Source organism: Vipera berus (genome assembly GCF_964194415.1).
Source record: "Vipera berus genome assembly, chromosome: Z".
Classification (NCBI taxonomy): Eukaryota; Metazoa; Chordata; class Lepidosauria; order Squamata; family Viperidae; genus Vipera; species Vipera berus.
The window spans coordinates 131,633,053-131,652,134 of NC_138205.1; the positions used below are offsets into that span (position 1 = coordinate 131,633,053).

A 19,082-nucleotide genomic window follows, 5' to 3' on the forward strand; every position below is an offset into this window, starting at 1 on the left:
CCATTTTTGAGTTTACCCCCTCCCCGTAAACGGCGCGTCAAATCCACTTTCAGTTGCCTCGCGACATAACACGGATCTTTACGGGAAGCGTTTGAGGAAGGTAACTCTTGATAGACTTCCGTGAATGAAGGGGGGAGGAGGAGGAGGAGGAAGAAGAAAAAAAAATACTGTGGGGTCCTGGACGCTCTTGAGCTGGGTGGCTTCCTTCCAGACATTTCATGACTCAACTAGGAGACATCATCAGTGCTAGAAGGGAGGGAGAGGGTTGGGGAGAAGAGGAGGAGGAAGGCTATGGGGTCAGATGGATGTAATTAAGAGGTCCTTCAACGAGGGTCAAGAGAGGAGGCCCATAACGTCTCCTCCCTGCCTGCTCTGGTGGGTCAGATGGATTTAACTGAGAGAAGAGGTCCTTCAAACAACAAAGAGGAGGCCACCGCTGAGAAGGTCCTTCTGGATCCCACCAGATGGACCTCCTTGAGAGGAGACCCATAACATCTCCCCTCTTTCCCTGCTCTGGTGGGTCAGATGGATGTATCTGAGAAAAAGAGGTCCTTCAAACAACAAGGGGGACCTTCTGGGTCCCCTCAGGTGGACCTCCTTAAGAGAATAGACCCATAACATCTCCTGCCTTCCTGTTCTGCTGGGTTGGAGGGATGCAATTGAGAAAAGAGGTCCTTCTAACAACAAGGTGGGAGCCACCGTGGAGAAGGTCCTTCTCCTGGGTCCCATCAGATGGACCTCCTTAAGAGAGGACAACCCATAACGTCTCCCTCCCTACTCTGGTGGGTCAGATGGGTGTAACTGAGAGAAGAGGTCCTTCAAACAAGATTGAGGGAGCCACCAAGGAGAAGGTCCTTCTCCTGGGTCCCATAGATGGACCTCCTTAAGAGAGGAGACCCATAACATCTCCTCCCTACCTGCTCCGGTGAGTCAGATGGATGTAACAGAGAAGTGGTCCTTCAAACAAGATTGAGGGAGCCACCACGGAGAAGGTCCTTCTCCTGGGTCCCATCAGATGGATCTCCTTAAGAGAGGACAATCCATAACGTCTCCCTCCCTACTCTGGTGGGTCGGATGGGTGTAACTGAGAGAAGAGGTCCTTGAAACAAGATTGAGGGAGCCACCACGGAGAAGGTCCTTCTCCTGGGTCTCATCAGATGGACCTCCTTAAGAGAGGACACCTATAACATCTCCTCCCTACCTGCTCCGGTGAGTCAGATGGATGTAACAGAGAAGAGGTCCTTCAGACAAGATTGAGGGAGCCACCACGGAGAAGGTCCTCCTGGGTCCCATCAGATGGACCTCCTTAAGAGAGGAAGTCCATAACATCTCCCTCCCTACTCTGGTGGGTCGGATGGGTGTAACTGAGAGAAGAGGTCCTTCAAACAAGATTGAGGGAGCCACCACGGAGAAGGCCCTTTGCCTGGGTCCCATCAGATGGACCTCTTTAAGAGAGGAGACCCATAACATCTCCTTCCTCCCTGCTCTAATGGATTGGATGGATATAATTGAGAAAAAAAGGTCCTTCAAACAACAAGGAGGACCTTTTGGGTCCCGCCAGATGGATCTCCTTAAGAGAGGAGACCCATAACATCTCCCCTCCCTCCCTCCCTGCTGGTGGATGTAACTGGGAAAAGCGGGTCTTTCAGATCACACGTTAGGGCGTTGAAGGTTCGAAGTGGCAGCTGGACGAGCCGAGGATGATGGGTGCTGGCGAAGGGGGAATCCTTGTTGACCATCATCTCTCTTGTCAACAGCCGGTCCGTAGCCCCGAGCGACGAGATCGGAAAGCCACTGGCAGTGCCCGGAAGAGGAAGGCTTCTCCTTCGCCCCCACCGCCTCCCACCCCTGTGGAATCCAGGAAGAAAGTGGGCAAGAAAGGGTAGGGATGGATGGATGGATGGATGGATGGATGGATGGATGGATGGATGGAAAGAGATAGACCACAACTTCTTAACGTGGGGAACTCTGGCAGTTCATCTTCAAGTGGTCCACGTGGAGAAATTAATGGATGGATGAATGGATGCATGGATGGAAAGAGATAGACCACAACTTCTTAACATGCTGGTGGGGAACTCTAGGAGTTGAAGTTCACCCATCAAGTGGTCAACGTGGAGAAATTCATGGAGGGGTGGATGGATGGATGGATGGATGGATGGATGGATGGATGGATGGAAAGAAAGAGACCACAACTTCTTAACATGCTGGTGGGGAACTCTAGGAGTTGAAGTCCACCCATCAAGTGGTCAACGTGGAGAAATTCATGGAGGGGTGGATGGATGGAAAGAGATAGACCACAACTTCTTCACATGCTGGTGGGGAACTCTGGCAGTTGACGTCCACCCATCTTCAAGTGGTCAACGTGGAGAAATGGATGGATGGATGGAAAGAGATAGACCTTAACATGCTGGTGGGGAACTCTGGGAGTTGACGTCCACCCATCTTCAAGTGGTCACCGTGGAGAAATTCATGGATGGATGGATGGATAAATGGATGGATGGAAAGAGATAGACCACAACTTCTTAACATGCTGGTGGGGAACTCTAGGAGTTGAAGTCCACCCATCTTCTTCAAGTGGTCAACGTGGAGAAATTCACGGAGGGATAGATGGATGGATGGATGGATGGATGGAAAGAGATAGACCTTAACATGCTGGTGGGGAACTCTGGGAGTTGAAGTCCACCCATCTTCAAGTGGTCAAGGTGGAGAAATTCATGGATGGATGGATGGATGGATGGATGGATGGATGGATGGATGGATGGATGGATAGAAAGAGATAGACCTTAACATGCTGGTGGGGAACTCTGGGAGTTGACGTCCACTCATCTTCAAGTGGTTAACCTGGAGAAATGGATGGATGGATGGATGGATGGAGATATGGAGATAGACCACAACATCTTAACATGCTGGTGGGGAACTCTGGCAGTTGACGTCCACCCATCTTCAATTGGTCAATGTGGAGAAATTCATGGATGGATGGATGGATGGATGGATGGATAGAGATAGACCACAACTTCTTCACATACTGGTGGGGAACTCTGGCAGTTGACGTCCACCCATCTTCAATTGGTCAATGTGGAGAAATTCATGGATGGATGGATGGATGGATGGATGGAAAGAGATAGACCACAACTTCTTCACATACTGGTGGGGAACTCTGGCAGTTGAAGTCCACCCATCTTCAAGTGGTCGACGTGGAGAAATGGATGGATGGATGGATGGATCGAACGAGATAGACCAGCCTGTCTCAACACGCTGGTGAGGAATCCTGGGACTCAAAGTCCACCCATCTGTCAAGCTTCTGTGGTTGAGAAAGAGACGGAGGGGTGGGATCTATGGATGGATAGATCGATGAACGGATGGAAAGAAACAGATCAGTTCCCTTCTCAGGGAACGCTGGGACTTGAAGTCCACCCATCGTAACACTGTGGCGGTGGAGAACCTCCGCGGGCCAGTAGACGTCGGCCATCTTCTCCCTTTTCTCCTCCCCTTGCCCCCCACAGACAAGCCAGCCTCTACGGGAAGCGACGCGGTCAAAAGGATGAGGACGAACAAGAGGACCTGACCAAGGACATGGAGGACCCCACCCCGGTGCCCAACATGGAGGAGGTGGCCCTCCCCAAAAACGGTGAGTCGCCATCCACGCAAACGCCACGCCAACCTCTCGTCTTTTGTCCACCGTCTTTCCTTCCTTCCTTCCTTCGAGACCGTTATCCGAGGGTTCTCAATGCAGGCCAGTCCTCGACTTTACGGCCGCCCATCGGTCCAGAATTTGCCTTGCAAACTTCAGACCTTTGGGGGTCACGGGATCGAAATCCAGACGCTCGGCAACCGACGCATATTTACGACGGTGGCAGCGTCCCAGGCTCACATGATCCCCATCTAGCAAGAAAAATCAACGGGGCAAGCCCAATTCGTTTAACAATGGTTTGATTAATGTAAGAACAACCGTGTGACTCATGTAACAACTGCAGCGATTCGTTTCACAACTGTGGCAAGGAACGGTCGTAAAAGTGGGACCGAACACTAACAGACATTATGGCCTCCATATGTGGACTCGCTTTACGACATTCACACAGGTCTGAACTCTCGGAGAGTAACTCTGCTGTTCAGGTCCGTCTAACTGGAAGGGGGGAGATTTTGATTTTACCAGAAATGGAAATATAATTCAAATTAAAAATGAATTTTTTTTTAAAAAAAAATCAAAACTAATATCGATCGGTCGAATAAAAATGAAAGATTTAATCTACTTTTTTTTTTTTTGTTGCAGTCAATCCGAAGAAGGACAGCGAAAACACGCCGGTGAAAGGCGGCACTGTAGCAGATCTTGGTGAGAGCAGATTTCTTTCTTGACTATTTGGTCCTCGAATGACGACCGTTTTTTTTAGCGGCCGTCCGAAGTTAGGACGACGGCACCGAAGAAAGTGACCGAGGCCCCCTTTATTTTCTTTTAGTCAGAGCAAAATTAAAATACAAGGTACAAAAGTCAGTAAAATGAGAGTTTTTCACGCTTAACGACCGTTGCAGGTGAGGTGATCCAACTTCAGACACTGGGCAACTGGTTCATATTTACGATTGCGGTGACCCCTTTTGTGACCTTCCGACAAGCAAATTCAAGGGGGCAAGCGGGGTTCATTTAAAAACTGCGTGACTTCATTTAAGAACGGCAGCGATTCGCTTAGCGATGGTGGCGAGAAAGGTCGTCTGATGGGGCCAGAGTCACTTCACCAATGTCTCGCTTAGCGCCACAAAAATTGGGGTTGGGGTTCCACACTGGTTGTAATTCAAGAGAGCTACGATTGTAACTCAGCCTGTCCGTCTGGTTTGTAAGTCGTGACGGTCGTAAAACAGGTCATTCGGGGTGGGAGAGTCCTGTGGACCAGTCTGGTTTTGCAACCATGTTTGTGGTGGTTGTTAAGGAAATCTGATCATCCCTTTTCTCAGGGATATGATAACTTTGAACGGACACTAAGTGAGGACAGTTGTAAAGCGAGGATTACCCAGAGTGCCTTCTACCCATTCAGCCAATCCTATTCTAACTCCAGAGCGCGCTCTTCTGACCGTCCCCTCAAAATACAGGCAGTCCTCAATTTACAACGGTCCTGAAAAACGTGATTTACGACCGTTTATCATAATTGGCGACCACCGCAGCACCCCCATGCTCACGTGATTCAAATTCAGCCACTTGGCAACTGGCTCCTATTTACGACAGTCGCAGTGTCCCGCGGTCGCCTGATCCCCCTTTTGCGACCTTCCGACCAGACAAGTCAATTTGGGGGGAGAGACTCGCTTTACAACCCGGTGACTCATTTAACAACGGCAGGGATTCACTTAACAACTGGGGCAAGCGAGGTCACAAAACGAGGCACTTAACGCGATTGAACCCAAATCGAATGGAGGCAATCTCTGATGTACGATTGTAACGGAGGCTGGCCGTCCAGGTTTAAACCTCGCGACGGTCGTAAAACAGGTCGCTCACAATGGCCATCAAATGGGTGAGTCACATGGACCGCTTTATGGCAGTTGTTAAGGAAATCCGATCATCCCTCTTGGGGACGTTGTAACACTGAACGGCCGCTAAGCGAGGACGGTTGTAACTCACTTACTCTCAGCAACTTCTGCCTGTGCAGACAGTCCTATCCTGGCTCCAGGGAGTCCTCGACTTATGACGGGTTCATTTAGCAACCGTGGGAAGTTAACAATGGCGCGGATTTATTTTTCACCCGGACCACCGTTGCAGCATTCAGATGCTTGACAACCGACTCATCTTTACGACGGTCGCAGCCTCCCTGGGGTTCCTGCTTAAAATCCCCCCCCCCCCAATTTTAAGACCAGCCAAGCCAACGAGGGGAAGCCAAATTATTCCTTTTTTGGAATAACCCAATTCCGTCTCCGTCATTCGCTAATCTAGCTGCCGTTATCAAATTTACAATTGGTTCCCTTTTCGGCTTCATTTTTTAATTATTATCATTATCATTATCATTATTGATCATCCCACAGTCATTATAATTATCACTATCGTTATTATTATATAAAACATTATTATGATTAGTTTTTCCAGCAGTAACAGTAATGTAATTCTGGGTGACGCATCTCTCTAAATTATTAGCCAGCCATTTGTCTGTAATGGTATAGGGTTTCCTGCCTGAGCAGTGGGTTGGACTAGATGACCTCCAAGGTCCCTTCCAACTACTACTACTAGTACTACTACTACTACTACTACTACTTCTTCTTCTTATTATTATTATTATTATTATTATTATTATTATTATTATTATTATTATTATTAATTATTATTATCACAATCCCAACACGTATGTTTCTATGTTCCAATTCTCCTCCACGCCCCCTCCGGCAAATATCGGTACATTAAAACCTATTGTTTGATTTCATGGATGCCCAAATCTTTTTCCAATCTTTCCCGTGGACTTTCTCCTAAGTCGGTGACTCGCTTTAACGCCCGTCGCAATTCGCTTAAATAAACTCGTCAAACGGGGCCGAATCGACTTCACCGGGGTCTGGCTTTAGCAGCGGAAAACGGTATGGGGGTAGGGGGTCTCCCTAGCTCTCGAGGGAGGACAGCGGGGCGTGCCAACGCTGAGGTGTGTGTGGCTGTTGAGGTTGTGCGACTGACACGAAACGCGCCCCCTTGTGTTCTTTTGCCTTGCAGACGAACAAGACGAGGACACGCTGACGAGCGGAGGGAAGGTACCGTAAACCCTTTTCTTCTAGAAAATGGACGTAAACTGTTGTCATTCTGTAAGGCTGCTTGAGAAGGGGGTGGGACTAGATGACCTCCGAGGTCGCTTCCAACTGTATTATTACTACTAATAATACTATCGTTACTACTGTTACTATTGTTGCTAATTATTACTACTATTACTAATTACTATTAGTGATTACTATTATTATTACTAGTATTACTAATTAGCGTTACTATTGCTAATGTTATTACTATTATTACTAATTACTATTACTATTATTACTACTATTGCTATTACTTATTACTATTGTCATTGTTGCTATTGCTATTACTAATTAGTATTGTTATTACTACTATTACTGTTATTACTATTATTATTACTACTAATATTACTATTACTATTAATATTTTAGTTATTACTACTGTTACTGTTATTACTATTGTTATTGCTATTATTACTAATTATTAGCATTGTTACTACTATTTCATTACATTTATAGCTTATTTGGTATTGTTACTACTATTCCTACTATTCCTAATTACTATTACTACTGTTGCTATTGTTCATATTACTACTGATTACTACTGTTACTACTGTTACTACTATTACTATTAGTGATATTTGTTATTACTAATTATTGATATTGTTATTACTATTATTACTAATTATTAGCATTGTTGCTACTATTATTACTATTACTATTACAACTTATTACTAATCAGTATTATTGTTACTACTACTGCTATTATTACTATTATTACTAATGACTATTATTGCTGTTGTTAATATTACTAGTATTGTTACTACTATTATTGCTATTATTACATATTACTATTGCTGTTATTGCTGCTAGTACTGACGAGATTCAAACCACCCCCAGCTTAGAGGGGCACCCAGGACCCCCGGCTTCAATCCGAAGCAACCGATCTTCTCTTCTCCTCCTCCCGCCCCGCCCCAACCAATCTCGCTAGTAACCAATCCCGGCAGACCTTGAGTGCGTCCCATCGTCCCATCACCTCCTCTACTACGTTCGGGCTCGCTCCTTCCCGCCTGAGGCTTGCTCCTCCGGGAGACGTATCCGGTCGCGGCCGAGGAGAATCCCACCCCACCCCCACCACCCCGACCGGTTGCAAACGAGTCCCTCCCCTCCCCCAGATCGCCCGTCCCTTTTTCACAGACACCCAGGCGCGAGACGTTTCGCCCCACATCGCCGCCACGCCGCGCTCCTTTTGTCTCTCCTCTCCTCTCTTCCCGGCAGGAAGACGAAGACCCCAACAAAGGGGAGCAAGGACGCTGCCTCGACCCCGGAGAAGACAACGTCACGGAGCAGACCAACCACATCATCATCCCCAGCTACGCCTCCTGGTTTGATTACAACTGGTAAGCGCCGCCCGGGGGCGGCGGGGGGGAGAGCGGAAGCCAAACAAAAAACAAAAAATCCCCTAACCCACTCCACCCCCTCACCCTGATGACGTTCCCCAGCTGGGTCCGGAGACGTCCGCAAGGGAAACCACCCGTCTCGGAGAGCACCGGGGACCCCTCCCCACTCCTTCCTCCTCCCTCCTAGCACTGATGACGGTCCCCAGTTGGGTCAGAATAATAATAATAATAATAATTCTTCCTCTTTCTTTCCCTCCTCTTCCTCCTTTTTCTTCTTCCTCTTCCTTTTTTCTCCCTCCTCCTCCTCCTTTCTCTTCCTTTCTTCTTTTTTACTTCTTCCTCTTCCTTTTTCTTTTTTCCTCTTCCTCTTCCCCTTTTTCCTCTTCCTCTTCCCCTTCTTCCTCTTCCTCTTCCTTTCTTCCTTTTTCTTGTTCTTCCTCTTCCTTTTTCTTCCTCCTCTTTTTCCTCTTCCCCTTCTTCCTCTTCCTTTCTTCCTTTCTTTTGTTCTTCCCCTTTTTCTTCTTTTTCCTCTTCCCCCTCTTCCTCTTCCTTTCTTCCTTTTTCTTCTTCCTTTTTCTTCCTCTTCTTTTACCTCTTCCTCTTCCCCTTCTTCCTCTTCCTTTATTCCATTTTCTTGTTCTTCCTTTTCCTTCCTCTTTTTCTTCTTCCTCTTCCTTTTTCCCTTTTCTTGTTCTTCCTCTTCCTTTTTCCTTTTCTTTTTCCTCTTCCCCTCTTCCTTTCTTCCTTTTTCTTGTTCTTCCTCTTCCTTTTTCTTCTTTTTCCTCTTCCCCTTCTTCCTCTTCCTCTTCCTTTCTTCCTTTTTCTTGTTCTTCCTCTTCCTTTTTCCTCTTCCCCTTCTTCCTCTTCCTCTTCCTTTTTCTTGTTCTTCCTTTTTCTTCCTCTTCTTTTACCTCTTCCTTTTCCTTCCTCTTCTTTTTCTTCTTCCTCTTCCTTTTTCTCTTTTCTTGTTCTTCCTCTTCCTTTTTCTTCCTCTTTTTCCTCTTCCCCTTCTTCCTCTTCCTCTTCCTTTCTTCCTTTTTCTTGTTCTTCCTTTTTCTTCCTCTTCTTTTTCCTCTTCCCCTTCTTCCTCTTCCTCTTCCTTTCTTCCTTTTTCTTGTTCTTCCTCTTCCTTTTTCTTCTTCTTTTTCCTCTTCCCTTCTTCCTCTTCCTTTCTTCCTTTTTCTTGTTCTTCCTCTTCCTTTTTCCTCTTCCCCTTCTTCCTCTTCTTCCTTTCTTCCTTTTTCTTGTTCTTCCTCTTTCTTTTTCTTCCTCTTCTTTGACCTCTTCCTCTTCCCCTTCTTCCTCTTCCTTTCTTCCTTTTTCTTGTTCTTCCTTTTCCTTCCTCTTCTTTTTCTTCTTCTTTTTCCCCTTCTTCCTCTTCCTCTTCCTTTCTTCCTTTTTTTTGTTCTTCCTTTTTCTTCCTCCTCTTGCCCTTCCTTTTTCTTGTTCTTCCTTTTTCTTCCTCTTCTTTTTCTTCCTTTCTTCCCTTTTCTTCTTCCTCTTCCTTTTTCTTCCTTTTTCCTCTTCCGCTTTTTCTTCCTCTTCCTCCTCCTCCTGTTCTTTCTCCTCTTCCTCTCCCTTTTTCATCCTCTTCCTCGTCCTTTCTTTTTCATCCTCATCCTCCTCCTTCCTTTTTCTTCCTCTTCCGTTCTTTCTCTTCTTCATTTTCTCTTCTTCCTCTCTTTCCTTCCCTCCCTCCCTCCCAGCATCCACGTCATCGAACGCCGGGCTCTCCCTGAGTTCTTCAACGGGAAGAACAAATCCAAGACACCGGAAATGTAAGTCCAGGCCCAAACGGGGAAACTGAGGCAGGGATGGAGGGGGCAGGGTCTGTTTCTCTCCGGGTGGGGCTGCTCGGGACCCGGTCAGCTGTGTGCTTCTGCAGACGTTTCCTGACCTGACTAGGGAACGACATCAGGGCGAGGAGGAGGAGAGGTTGGGGGTGTAACGCTTCTAGCCCTGATGACGTTGCCTACTTGGGGTCAGGAAACGTCCGCCAGGAAAACCACCCAGCTCAGAGAGCAACAAGGACCCCACAGTTCTTCCTCCTCTTCTTCTTCCTCCTCCTCCTCCTCCTCCCTTCTAGCACTGATGACGTTCCCTAGTTGGGTCACGAGATGTCTGCAAGGAAACCACCCAGCTCAGAGTCCTTCCTTCCTTCCTTCCTTCCTTCCTTCCTTCCTTCCTTCCTTCCTTCCTTCCTTCCTTCCAGCCATGATGATGTTCCCTAGTTGGGTCACGAGACGTCTGCAAGGAAACTAGCCAGCTCAGAGTCCTTCCTTCCTTCCTTCCTTCCTTCCTTCCTTCCTTCCTTCCTTCCTTCCTTCCTTCCAGCCCTGATGACGTTCCCTAGTTGGGTCACAAAACGTCTGCAAGGAAACCCGCCAGCTCAGAGAGCACCAGGGACCCCACAATCCTCTTCTTCCTTCCTTCCTTCCTTCCTTCCCTGATGACGTTCCCTAAGTGGGTCACGAGACGTCTGCAAGGAAAACCACCCAGCTCGGATAGCCCCAAGGGCCCCACAGTCCTTTTTCCTCCTCCTCTTCCTCTTCCTCCTACTCCTCCCTTCTAGCACTGATGACGTTCCCTAGTTGGGTCGTGAGACGTCTGCAAGGAAATCACCAAGCACAGAGAGCAGCAAGGAGCCCAGAGTCGTCTTCCTCCTTCTCGTCTTCCTCCTCCTCCTTCTCCTCCTCCCCCCCGGCGTTCAAGCCTCCTCCTACCCCTGTTCGAACGTCGCGCTCGACCGCTTCAGCTTAACTTGTCCGGCCCTTCTCGCTCTCCACTCTCTCTCCCAGCTACTTAGCCTACCGCAACTTCATGATCGACACCTATCGCTTGAACCCCCAAGAATACCTCACCAGCACGGCCTGCCGAAGGAATTTAACCGGGGACGTTTGCGCCGTGATGAGGTTCGTTGTTGTTGTTGTTGTTTCGCCCCCTGGGTTGCGAGTGTGGGTGTCTTCAACCCGGGAAACGGTCCCTCATTGAAAACCCCGAGAAAGAAAAGAAAGAAAGAGAGAGAGAGAGAGAATGTGTCACTCGATCCGCTTCCTCCCAACTTCGCCCTTTCTTGCTCCTCCGAAACGCGGCCCCTCCCTCCTGGGAATCCAGACCGCATTCCACCCCAGCTGGTTCATACCCCAGCCGTCGGCTCCATCCGCCCTGCCGGAAGTCGACGCTCAAAAAAGCTTTCTCCCAAACGGGCCCGCGTCGATTTGAGGGAGGTGTAGCCAAGTTGGAAGATGACCTGGTCCATCGTTGGCTGGGGGAATCGATCATGGCCCCCCCCGCCTGACCCCCCCAAGTTTGGATCTCCCCAAGCCGATCCCAAGTAATGTCCGCTCGCTTTTTCCCGCGCCACGCTCCTCCGTAAGTCTTGTCCCTTTTTTTCCCCACCCGTCTTACCTCTTGTCCCGCCCCCCCCCTCCGCCTTTTAGGGTCCACGCGTTTCTGGAGCAGTGGGGCCTGATCAATTACCAAGTGGATCCGGAAAGCCGACCCATGGCCATGGGGCCCCCGCCCACCCCCCACTTCAACGTGCTGGCCGACACCCCTTCGGGACTCATGCCGCTCCACCTGCGGGCCCCTCAGGTAAAATAGCCTTTCTGCCGGGTCGTCTCGAGTTTCAATGGTGGCCCTCGGGACGAGATGGAGGTATCCAACCGGGTTGACGCCCAGCGTCCCGGGGGGCGGGGGGAGGGAAGATTGGGGTACGAGGAGGTTTCTCCCCGACTTGAGGAGGTCTCCCTACCGTGGGTGTCGGTTGTGGGGAGACGGTGACGGGAACGGTGGAAAGAGCGTTTTTTTGGAGGACGTATCTCGGGAGACGTCGTGGTGTTTCGGCGGTTCTCCTGCTCCGTGCAACCGTTGGAGCAGAGGGAGGTCCGGTGTGATTGTGCCGCTGAAGACCTGTTGGCTGGGGGTTGAAGTCCACCCATCGTCAAGTGGTCATGGTTGAGAAACGGATGGAGGGATTGATAACAAGAGGGATGGATGGATGCATGAAGAGAGGGATGGATAGAGAGATTGTTGGAGAGATGGATGGATGAGGGATGGATGGACGGATAGAAAGAGACAGACCAGAACGTCTCAATACGCTTGGAATTGGTCCATCCATTGTCAAGTGGTCAAGGTTGAGGAACACTTCGAGGGAATGGATGGAGAGAGGGATGGATGGAGAGAGAGATGGATGGAGAGAGATAGACCAGAACGTCTCAATACGCTTGGAATTGGTCCATCCATCGTCAAGCGGTCAAGGTTGAGGAACACTTCGAGGGATGGATGGATGGATGGATGGATAGAAAGAGCTAGACCAGAACGTCTCAATACGCTTGGAATTGGTCCATCCATCGTCAAGTGGTCAAGGTTGAAGAACACTTTGAGGGATGGATGGATGGATTGAAAGAGCTAGACCAGAACGTCTCAATACGCTTGGAATTGGTCCATCCATTGTCAAGCGGTCAAGGTTGAGGAACACTTTGAGGGATGGATGGATAGAAAGAGATAGACCAGAACGTCTCAATACGCTTGGAATTGGTCCATCCATCGTCAAGCGGTCAAGGTTGAGGAACACTTCGAGGGAATGGATGGAGAGATGGAGAGAGGAATGGATGGAGAGAGGGATGGATGAGGGATGGATGGATGGGTAGAGATAGACCAGAACGTCTCAATACACTTGGAATTGGTCCATCCATCGTCAAGCGGTCAAGGTTGAGGAACACTTCGAGGGATGGATGGATGGATGGAGAGATGGATGGATGAGGGATGGATGGATGGATAGAAAGAGCTAGACCAGAACGTCTCAATACGCTTGGAATTGGTCCATCCATCGTCAAGCGGACAAGGTTGAGGACCACTTTGAGGGAATGGATGGAGAGAAGGATGGATGGATGAGAGATGGATGGATGGATAGAAAGAGATAGACCAGAACGTCTCAATACGCTTGGAATTGGTCCATCCATCGTTAAGTGGTCAAGGTTGAGAAACGGGTGGATGGACAGATGGATGAAAAGATGGAGGGATGGGATTTGAAGTCCACCCATCTTGAAGCTGCCATGGTTGAGGGATGGATGGATGGAGAGATGGATGGATGGATGGATGGAGATAGACCAGAACGTCTCAACATGCTGGGAGTTGAAGTCCAGCCATCTTCAAGTGGTCAATCAATACCTGGAGAAGGAGATGGATGGAGAGAAAGAGATACGATAGACCAGATGTTCTTACCACGCTGATGGGGAATTCTGGGAGTTGAAGTCCACCCATCGTCCAGCTGTCATGGTTGAGAAAAGGATGGATGGATGGATGGATGGATGGATGGATGGATAGAGATAGACCAGAACGTCTAAACCTGCTGGTGAGGAACTCTGGGACTTGAAGTCCACCCATCTTCAAGTGGTCATGGTGGACAGAAACCTCAAAGGAGGGACGGAAAGATGGATGGATGAAGAGCTGATGGATGGATGCATGCAGAGATGGAGAGAGAAATGGAGCGGAGTTTTCTTAAATCTGCTGCTGGGGAATTCTGGGAGTTGAAGTCCGCTTATCTCCCGGCGGCCAATTTTAGCTGCCTTCCTTCTTTTTAATACCCCTCGCCTTAATTTTACGGCTCAACTTCATCCAACGTGGATACCGCCCCCTAACCCATCGCTGGCCTTTTACGATAGGGAAGAAATATTATTATTTAAATTTTTAAATTTTTATTATTGTTTTTTTTTTTAGCCAGGCCCAGGGTAACTTTCGCGGCGGCACCGACGGTGAGGAGTAAATAGCGACGCGCCCCGGTTGCATTTTGCGTGCATCCGATCGGTAAATGAACTTGATGCCGTTCTCATTATTCTGCTTTCTTTCCGCTGCCCCCCCTCCGCCCCCTCCCTCTCCAACTTAGATCCCAGCTGCCCAACAAATGCTGAATTTCCCGGAGAAAAACAAGGAGAAGCCGACGGATCTGCAGAATTTCGGCCTTCGGACGGATGTCTACTCCAAGAAAACCTTAGCCAAGGCAAGGCATTGTGTCCTTCCTTCTTTCCTTCCTTCCTTCTCCTAGCCCTTGTGATGTTCCCTAGTTGGGTCATGAGACGTCTGCAAGAAAACCACCCAGCTCAGAGTCCTTCCTTCCTTCCGTCCTTCCTTCCTCCTTCTAACCCTGATGATGTACCCTAGTTGGGTCACGAGACGTCTACAAGGAAACCACCCAGCTCAGAGTCTTTCCTTCCTTCTTCCCTCCCTTCCTTCTTTCCTTCCTCCTCCTTCCAGCCCTGATGATCTTCCCTAGTTGGGTCATGAAACGTCTTCAAGGAAACCACCCAGCTCAGAGTCCGTCCTTCCTTCCTTCCTTCCTTCCTTCCTTCCTTCCTTCCTTCCTTCCTTCCTCCTCCTAGCCCTGATGACGTTCCCTAGTTGGGTCATGAAACGTCTGCAAGGAAACCACCCAGCTCAGAGTCCGTCCTTCCTTCCTCCTTCTTCTAACCCTGGTGATGTTCCCTAGTTGGGTCACAAGACGACTGCAAGTGAACCACCCAGCTCAGAGTCAGTCCTTCCTTCCTTCCTTCCTTCCTTCCTTCCTTCCTTCCTTCCTTCCTTCCTCCCTCCTCCTAGCTCTGATGACGTTCCCTAGTTGGGTCATGAAACGTCTGCAAGGAAACCACCCAGCTCAGAGTCCTTCCTTCTTTCCTCCCTTCCTCCGAGACCTTTCTAGACCACGGGCAGCTTTTCAGAGCTTGCCTCTTCGCATCCCAGAATTACACACACACACACACCCACACACACCCACCCACACACACACACACACACACCCCAGCCAGCAGCCAGAAGTCCAGGCCTTGGGAAGCTGCGGAGGAGGATCTGCTGTCTGAAGGGGCTAAGCGTCTAAAATGGCTCCCTTTTCCAATATGGGGACGCTTACCGCCCGGGAACTTGGGAAATCCCCTCGGATAGATGGGTTGAAAGAGGGAGAAAGAAGAGGTGGGTGGTTTGGTCCAAGGATGGATGGATGGATGGATAGCTTAGGTAGGTAGACGGATAGATTAGATGATAGATAGATGATAGATAGATAGATAGATAGATGATAGATAGATAGATAGATAGATAGATAGATAGATAGATAGATAGATAGATAGATAGATAGATAGATAGATAGATGGATGATAGATAGATAGATACAGAGAATATGATAGAGAACATGATAGAGACAGAATATGATAGATAGATGATAGAGACAGATGATATATAGACAGAATTAGATATAGATTAGATAGAGTATGATAGATGATAGATAAATAGATGATAAGATACATAGATACAGTTAGACAAAGACAGATATAGATATAGACAGAGGATATGATAGATTAGAGAGATACTTAGACAATAAGATAGATGATAGATATAGATATAGAATATGATTGATAGAGAATATGATAGAGACAATCAGAATGATAGATAGATAGATAGATAGATAGATAGATAGATAGATAGATAGATAGATAGATAGACAGACAGACAGAGACAGGATAGATAGACAGACAGACTGGATAGATGATAGATAGGTGCGTGGATGGGTGGATGGACGGATTGATAGACAGATGACAGATAAATCGATCGCCTCTCCTAACCAGTCCCCCCCCCATTTCCCTCTTTCGCACCAGTTCAACCAGTAAACCTGTTTTTTCTCTCCCAGAGCAAAAGCGCCAGCGCTGGCCGAGAGTGGACCGAACAAGAGACTCTCCTTCTGCTCGAGGTAATTTGTGTGTGTCTGTGTGTGTGTGTGTGTGTGTCTGCTCGAGGTAATTTGTGTGTGTGTGTGTGTGTGTGTGTGTGTGTGTGTGTGTGTGTCTGCTCGAGGTAATTGTGTGTGTGTGTGTGTGTGTGTGCTCGAGGTAATTTTGTGTGTGTCTGCTCGAAGTGTGTGTGTGTGTGTCTGCTCAAGGTAATTTTGTGTGTGTCTGCTCAAGGTAATTGTGTGTGTGTGTCTGCTCGAAGTGTGTGTGTGCGTCTGCTCGAGGTAATTTTTGCGTGTCTGTTCGAGGTAATTGTGTGTGTGTCTGCTCGAGGTAATTTTTGTGTGTGTCTGCTCGAGGTAATTTGTGTGTGTGTGTGCTCGAGGAAATTTGTGTGTGTCGAGGTAATTTTGTGTGTGTGCTCGAAGTAATTTGTGTGTGTGTGTGTCTGCTCGAGGTAATTGTGTGTGTGTGTGTGTGTGTGTGCTCGAAGTGTGTGTGTGCGTCTGTTCGAGGCAATTTTTGTGTGTCTGCTCGAGGTAATGGTGTGTGTGTCTGCTCGAGGTAATTTTTCTGTGTGTCTGCTCGAGGTAATGTGTGTGTGTGTCTGTGTGTCTGCTTGAGGTAATTTTGTGTGTGTGTCTGCTCAAAGTAATGTGTGTCTGCTCAAGGTAATTTGTGTGTGTGTGTGTGTGTGTGTATTAACGTCAAGCATTTGGGGGGGCAAGAAGAAGAACTAGGACTACAGGCAGTCCTCGACTTAACGACCATTCGTTTAGCGACCGTTCCCAGTTACAAAAGGACCCTCTTTTTTTTTTCACCTCCACCCTTAACATCCTGTCCAAATTCAGACATATTTTTTTTTAGCCGCCGACTCGCGTTTACGACGGGTTCGCCGCGTCCCCCGGGGGGAATCACGCCGTCCCCTTTCGGCGAGCGCCGGGCCGCCTGCGCCTAACTGAGCAGCCGTGGCGTTTCGCTTCAACAACCGCGGCGAGGACGGTCGTAAAACGGGTCGCCGGCCCAACGTCTCCCTCGGCCACGGGAAATCCCGGGGCTCAGCCGTGTCCGTCAGTTGAGGGCCAGCGTGGCTAAACGGCGTGGTCAATCCCCCTTCAGTCCTCTGGGCCAGCCTCTCGAGTCCGCTTCGGCGGGGTTGCGAGTCGTGTCGCCACTCGGTTGCGACGAATTTGGCGGCAGCCTTTCTTTTGCTTTGGCCTCGAGCTGAGTTCTCCGTCGTCTCGTCTTTTCCTTTTTTTCCTTCCCCCCCCCCCTCTGTTCTTTTAAGCCACCATCCGGAGTCTGACCACGAATCGTGGTTTGTCAGGCGGGCGGAGGACGCCGAGAAGGAAGGAAAGCCTCCTTCCGGGTCAAGGAGAAAGCGGCAGGGTGCACACAACAATCGACGGACTTGAGAGGTTTTAAGTCGTTTCCCCAGCAAATGGAAACTGCGCACGGGGCCGGATCTCATGGTTTCGGCAGCGGTCGGTGGGGAGGGGTGACGGCAGGGGAACCGGGTTTGCTGCAGTCCCGAACGGAAGAACGCGGCTTGCATGTGAGATCAGAGGCAGCCGCGCCTGAGCGGACTCTTTCGGCTCGTGGCGAATCCGGCCCAGATTGGAGCTTCGGGAAGGAAGAAGGGAAAGGGAGGGAGAGAGGAAGAGAGAAGGGAAAAGGAGGGAGGGAGGAAGAAGGGAAAGGGAGGGAGAGGAAGATAGGAAGGAAGAAGGGAAGGAGGGAGAGGAAGGAAGAAGGGAAAGGGAGGGAGAGAGGAAGAGAAGGGAAAAGGAGGGAGGGAGGAAGAAGGTAAAGGGAGGGAGGAAGGAAGAAGGTTAAGGGAGAGAGGAAGGAAGAAGGGAAAGGGAGGGAGAGGAAGATAGGAAGGAAAAGGGAGGAAGATAGGAAGGAAGAAGAGAATGGGAGAGGAAGATAGGAAGGAAGAAGGGAATGGGAGAGGAAGAGAGGAAGGAAGAGGGAATGGGAGAGGAAGATAGGAAGGAAGAAGAGGGAATGGGAGAGGAAGATAGGAAGGAAGAGGGAATAGGAGAGGAAGATAGGAAGGAAGAAGGGAATGGGAGAGAGGAAGATAGGAAGAGGGAATGGGAGAGGAAGATAGGAAGGAAGGGAATGGGAGAGGAAGATAGGAAGGAAGGAATGGAAGAGGAAGATAGGAAGGAAGGAATGGAAGAGGAAGAGAGGAAGGAAGAAGAGGGAATGGGAGAGAGGAAGAGAGGAAGGAAGAAGGGAATGGGAGGAAGATAGGAAGGAAGAAGAGGGAATGGGAGAGAGGAAGAGGAAGGAAGAAGGGAATGGAAGAGGAAGATAGGAACGAAGAAGAATGGGAGGAAGATAGGAAGGAAAAAGGGAATGGGAGAGAGGAAGAGAGGAAGGAAGGGAATGGGAGAGGAAGATAGGAAGGAAGAAGGGAATGGGAGAGGAAGAGAGGAAGGAAAAGGAATGGGAGAGAGGAAGATAGGAAGAGGGAATGGGAGAGGAAGATAGGAAGGAAGGAGGGAATGGGAGAGGAAGATAGGAAGGAAGAAGGGAATGGGAGGAAGATAGGAAGGAAGAAGGGAATGGGAGAGGAAGATAGGAAGGAAGAGGGAATGGGAGAGGAAGATAGGAAGGAAGAAGGGAATGGGAGAGGAAGATAGGAAGGAAGGGAATGGGAGAGGAAGATAGGAAGGAAGAAGGGAATGGGAGAGAGGAAGAGAGGAAGGAAGAAGGGAATGGGAGGAAGATAGGAAGGAAGAAGAGGGAATGGGAGAGAGGAAGAGAGGAAGGAAGAAGGGAATGGAAGAGGAAGATAGGAACGAAGAAGAATGGGAGGAAGATAGGAAGGAAAAAGGGAATGGGAGAGAGGAAGAGAGGAAGGAAGGGAATGGGAGAGGAAGATAGGAAGGAAGAAGGGAATGGGAGAGGAAGAGAGGAAGGAAAAGGAATGGGAGAGAGGAAGATAGGAAGAGGGAATGGGAGAGGAAGATAGGAAGGAAGGAGGGAATGGGAGAGGAAGATAGGAAGGAAGAAGGGAATGGGAGGAAGATAGGAAGGAAGAAGGGAATGGGAGAGGAAGATAGGAAGGAAGAGGGAATGGGAGAGGAAGATAGGAAGGAAGAAGGGAATGGGAGAGGAAGATAGGAAGGAAGAGGGAATGGGAGAGGAAGATAGGAAGGAAGAAGAGGGAATGGGAGAGGAAGATAGGAAGGAAGGAGGGAATGGGAGAGGAAGATAGGAAGGAAGAGGGAATGGGAGAGAGGAAGATAGGAAGGAAGGAGGAAATGGG

At 48.9% G+C, this 19,082-nt stretch overlaps 1 protein-coding gene across 2 annotated transcripts in view; it reads left to right on the forward strand.

The window, feature by feature from the left end:
• The window catches only part of SMARCC1 (SWI/SNF related BAF chromatin remodeling complex subunit C1), an 84,192-nt gene that overhangs the window by 24,011 nt on the left and 41,099 nt on the right, over positions 1–19,082 (forward strand). For both annotated transcript variants that reach the window (XR_014028586.1, XM_081344882.1), the window contains exons 10-19: positions 1,758–1,882; positions 3,504–3,628; positions 4,271–4,330; positions 6,671–6,708; positions 7,963–8,084; positions 9,791–9,862; positions 10,883–10,996; positions 11,525–11,678; positions 13,972–14,085; positions 15,760–15,819. Coding sequence is in view for 1 of the 2 variants with exons in the window: in XM_081344882.1 (XP_081201008.1) it covers positions 1,758–1,882; positions 3,504–3,628; positions 4,271–4,330; positions 6,671–6,708; positions 7,963–8,084; positions 9,791–9,862; positions 10,883–10,996; positions 11,525–11,678; positions 13,972–14,085; positions 15,760–15,819 (984 nt within the window). In the remaining variant the exon portion in view is untranslated. The remainder of the gene's footprint in view (positions 1–1,757; positions 1,883–3,503; positions 3,629–4,270; positions 4,331–6,670; positions 6,709–7,962; positions 8,085–9,790; positions 9,863–10,882; positions 10,997–11,524; positions 11,679–13,971; positions 14,086–15,759; positions 15,820–19,082) is intronic.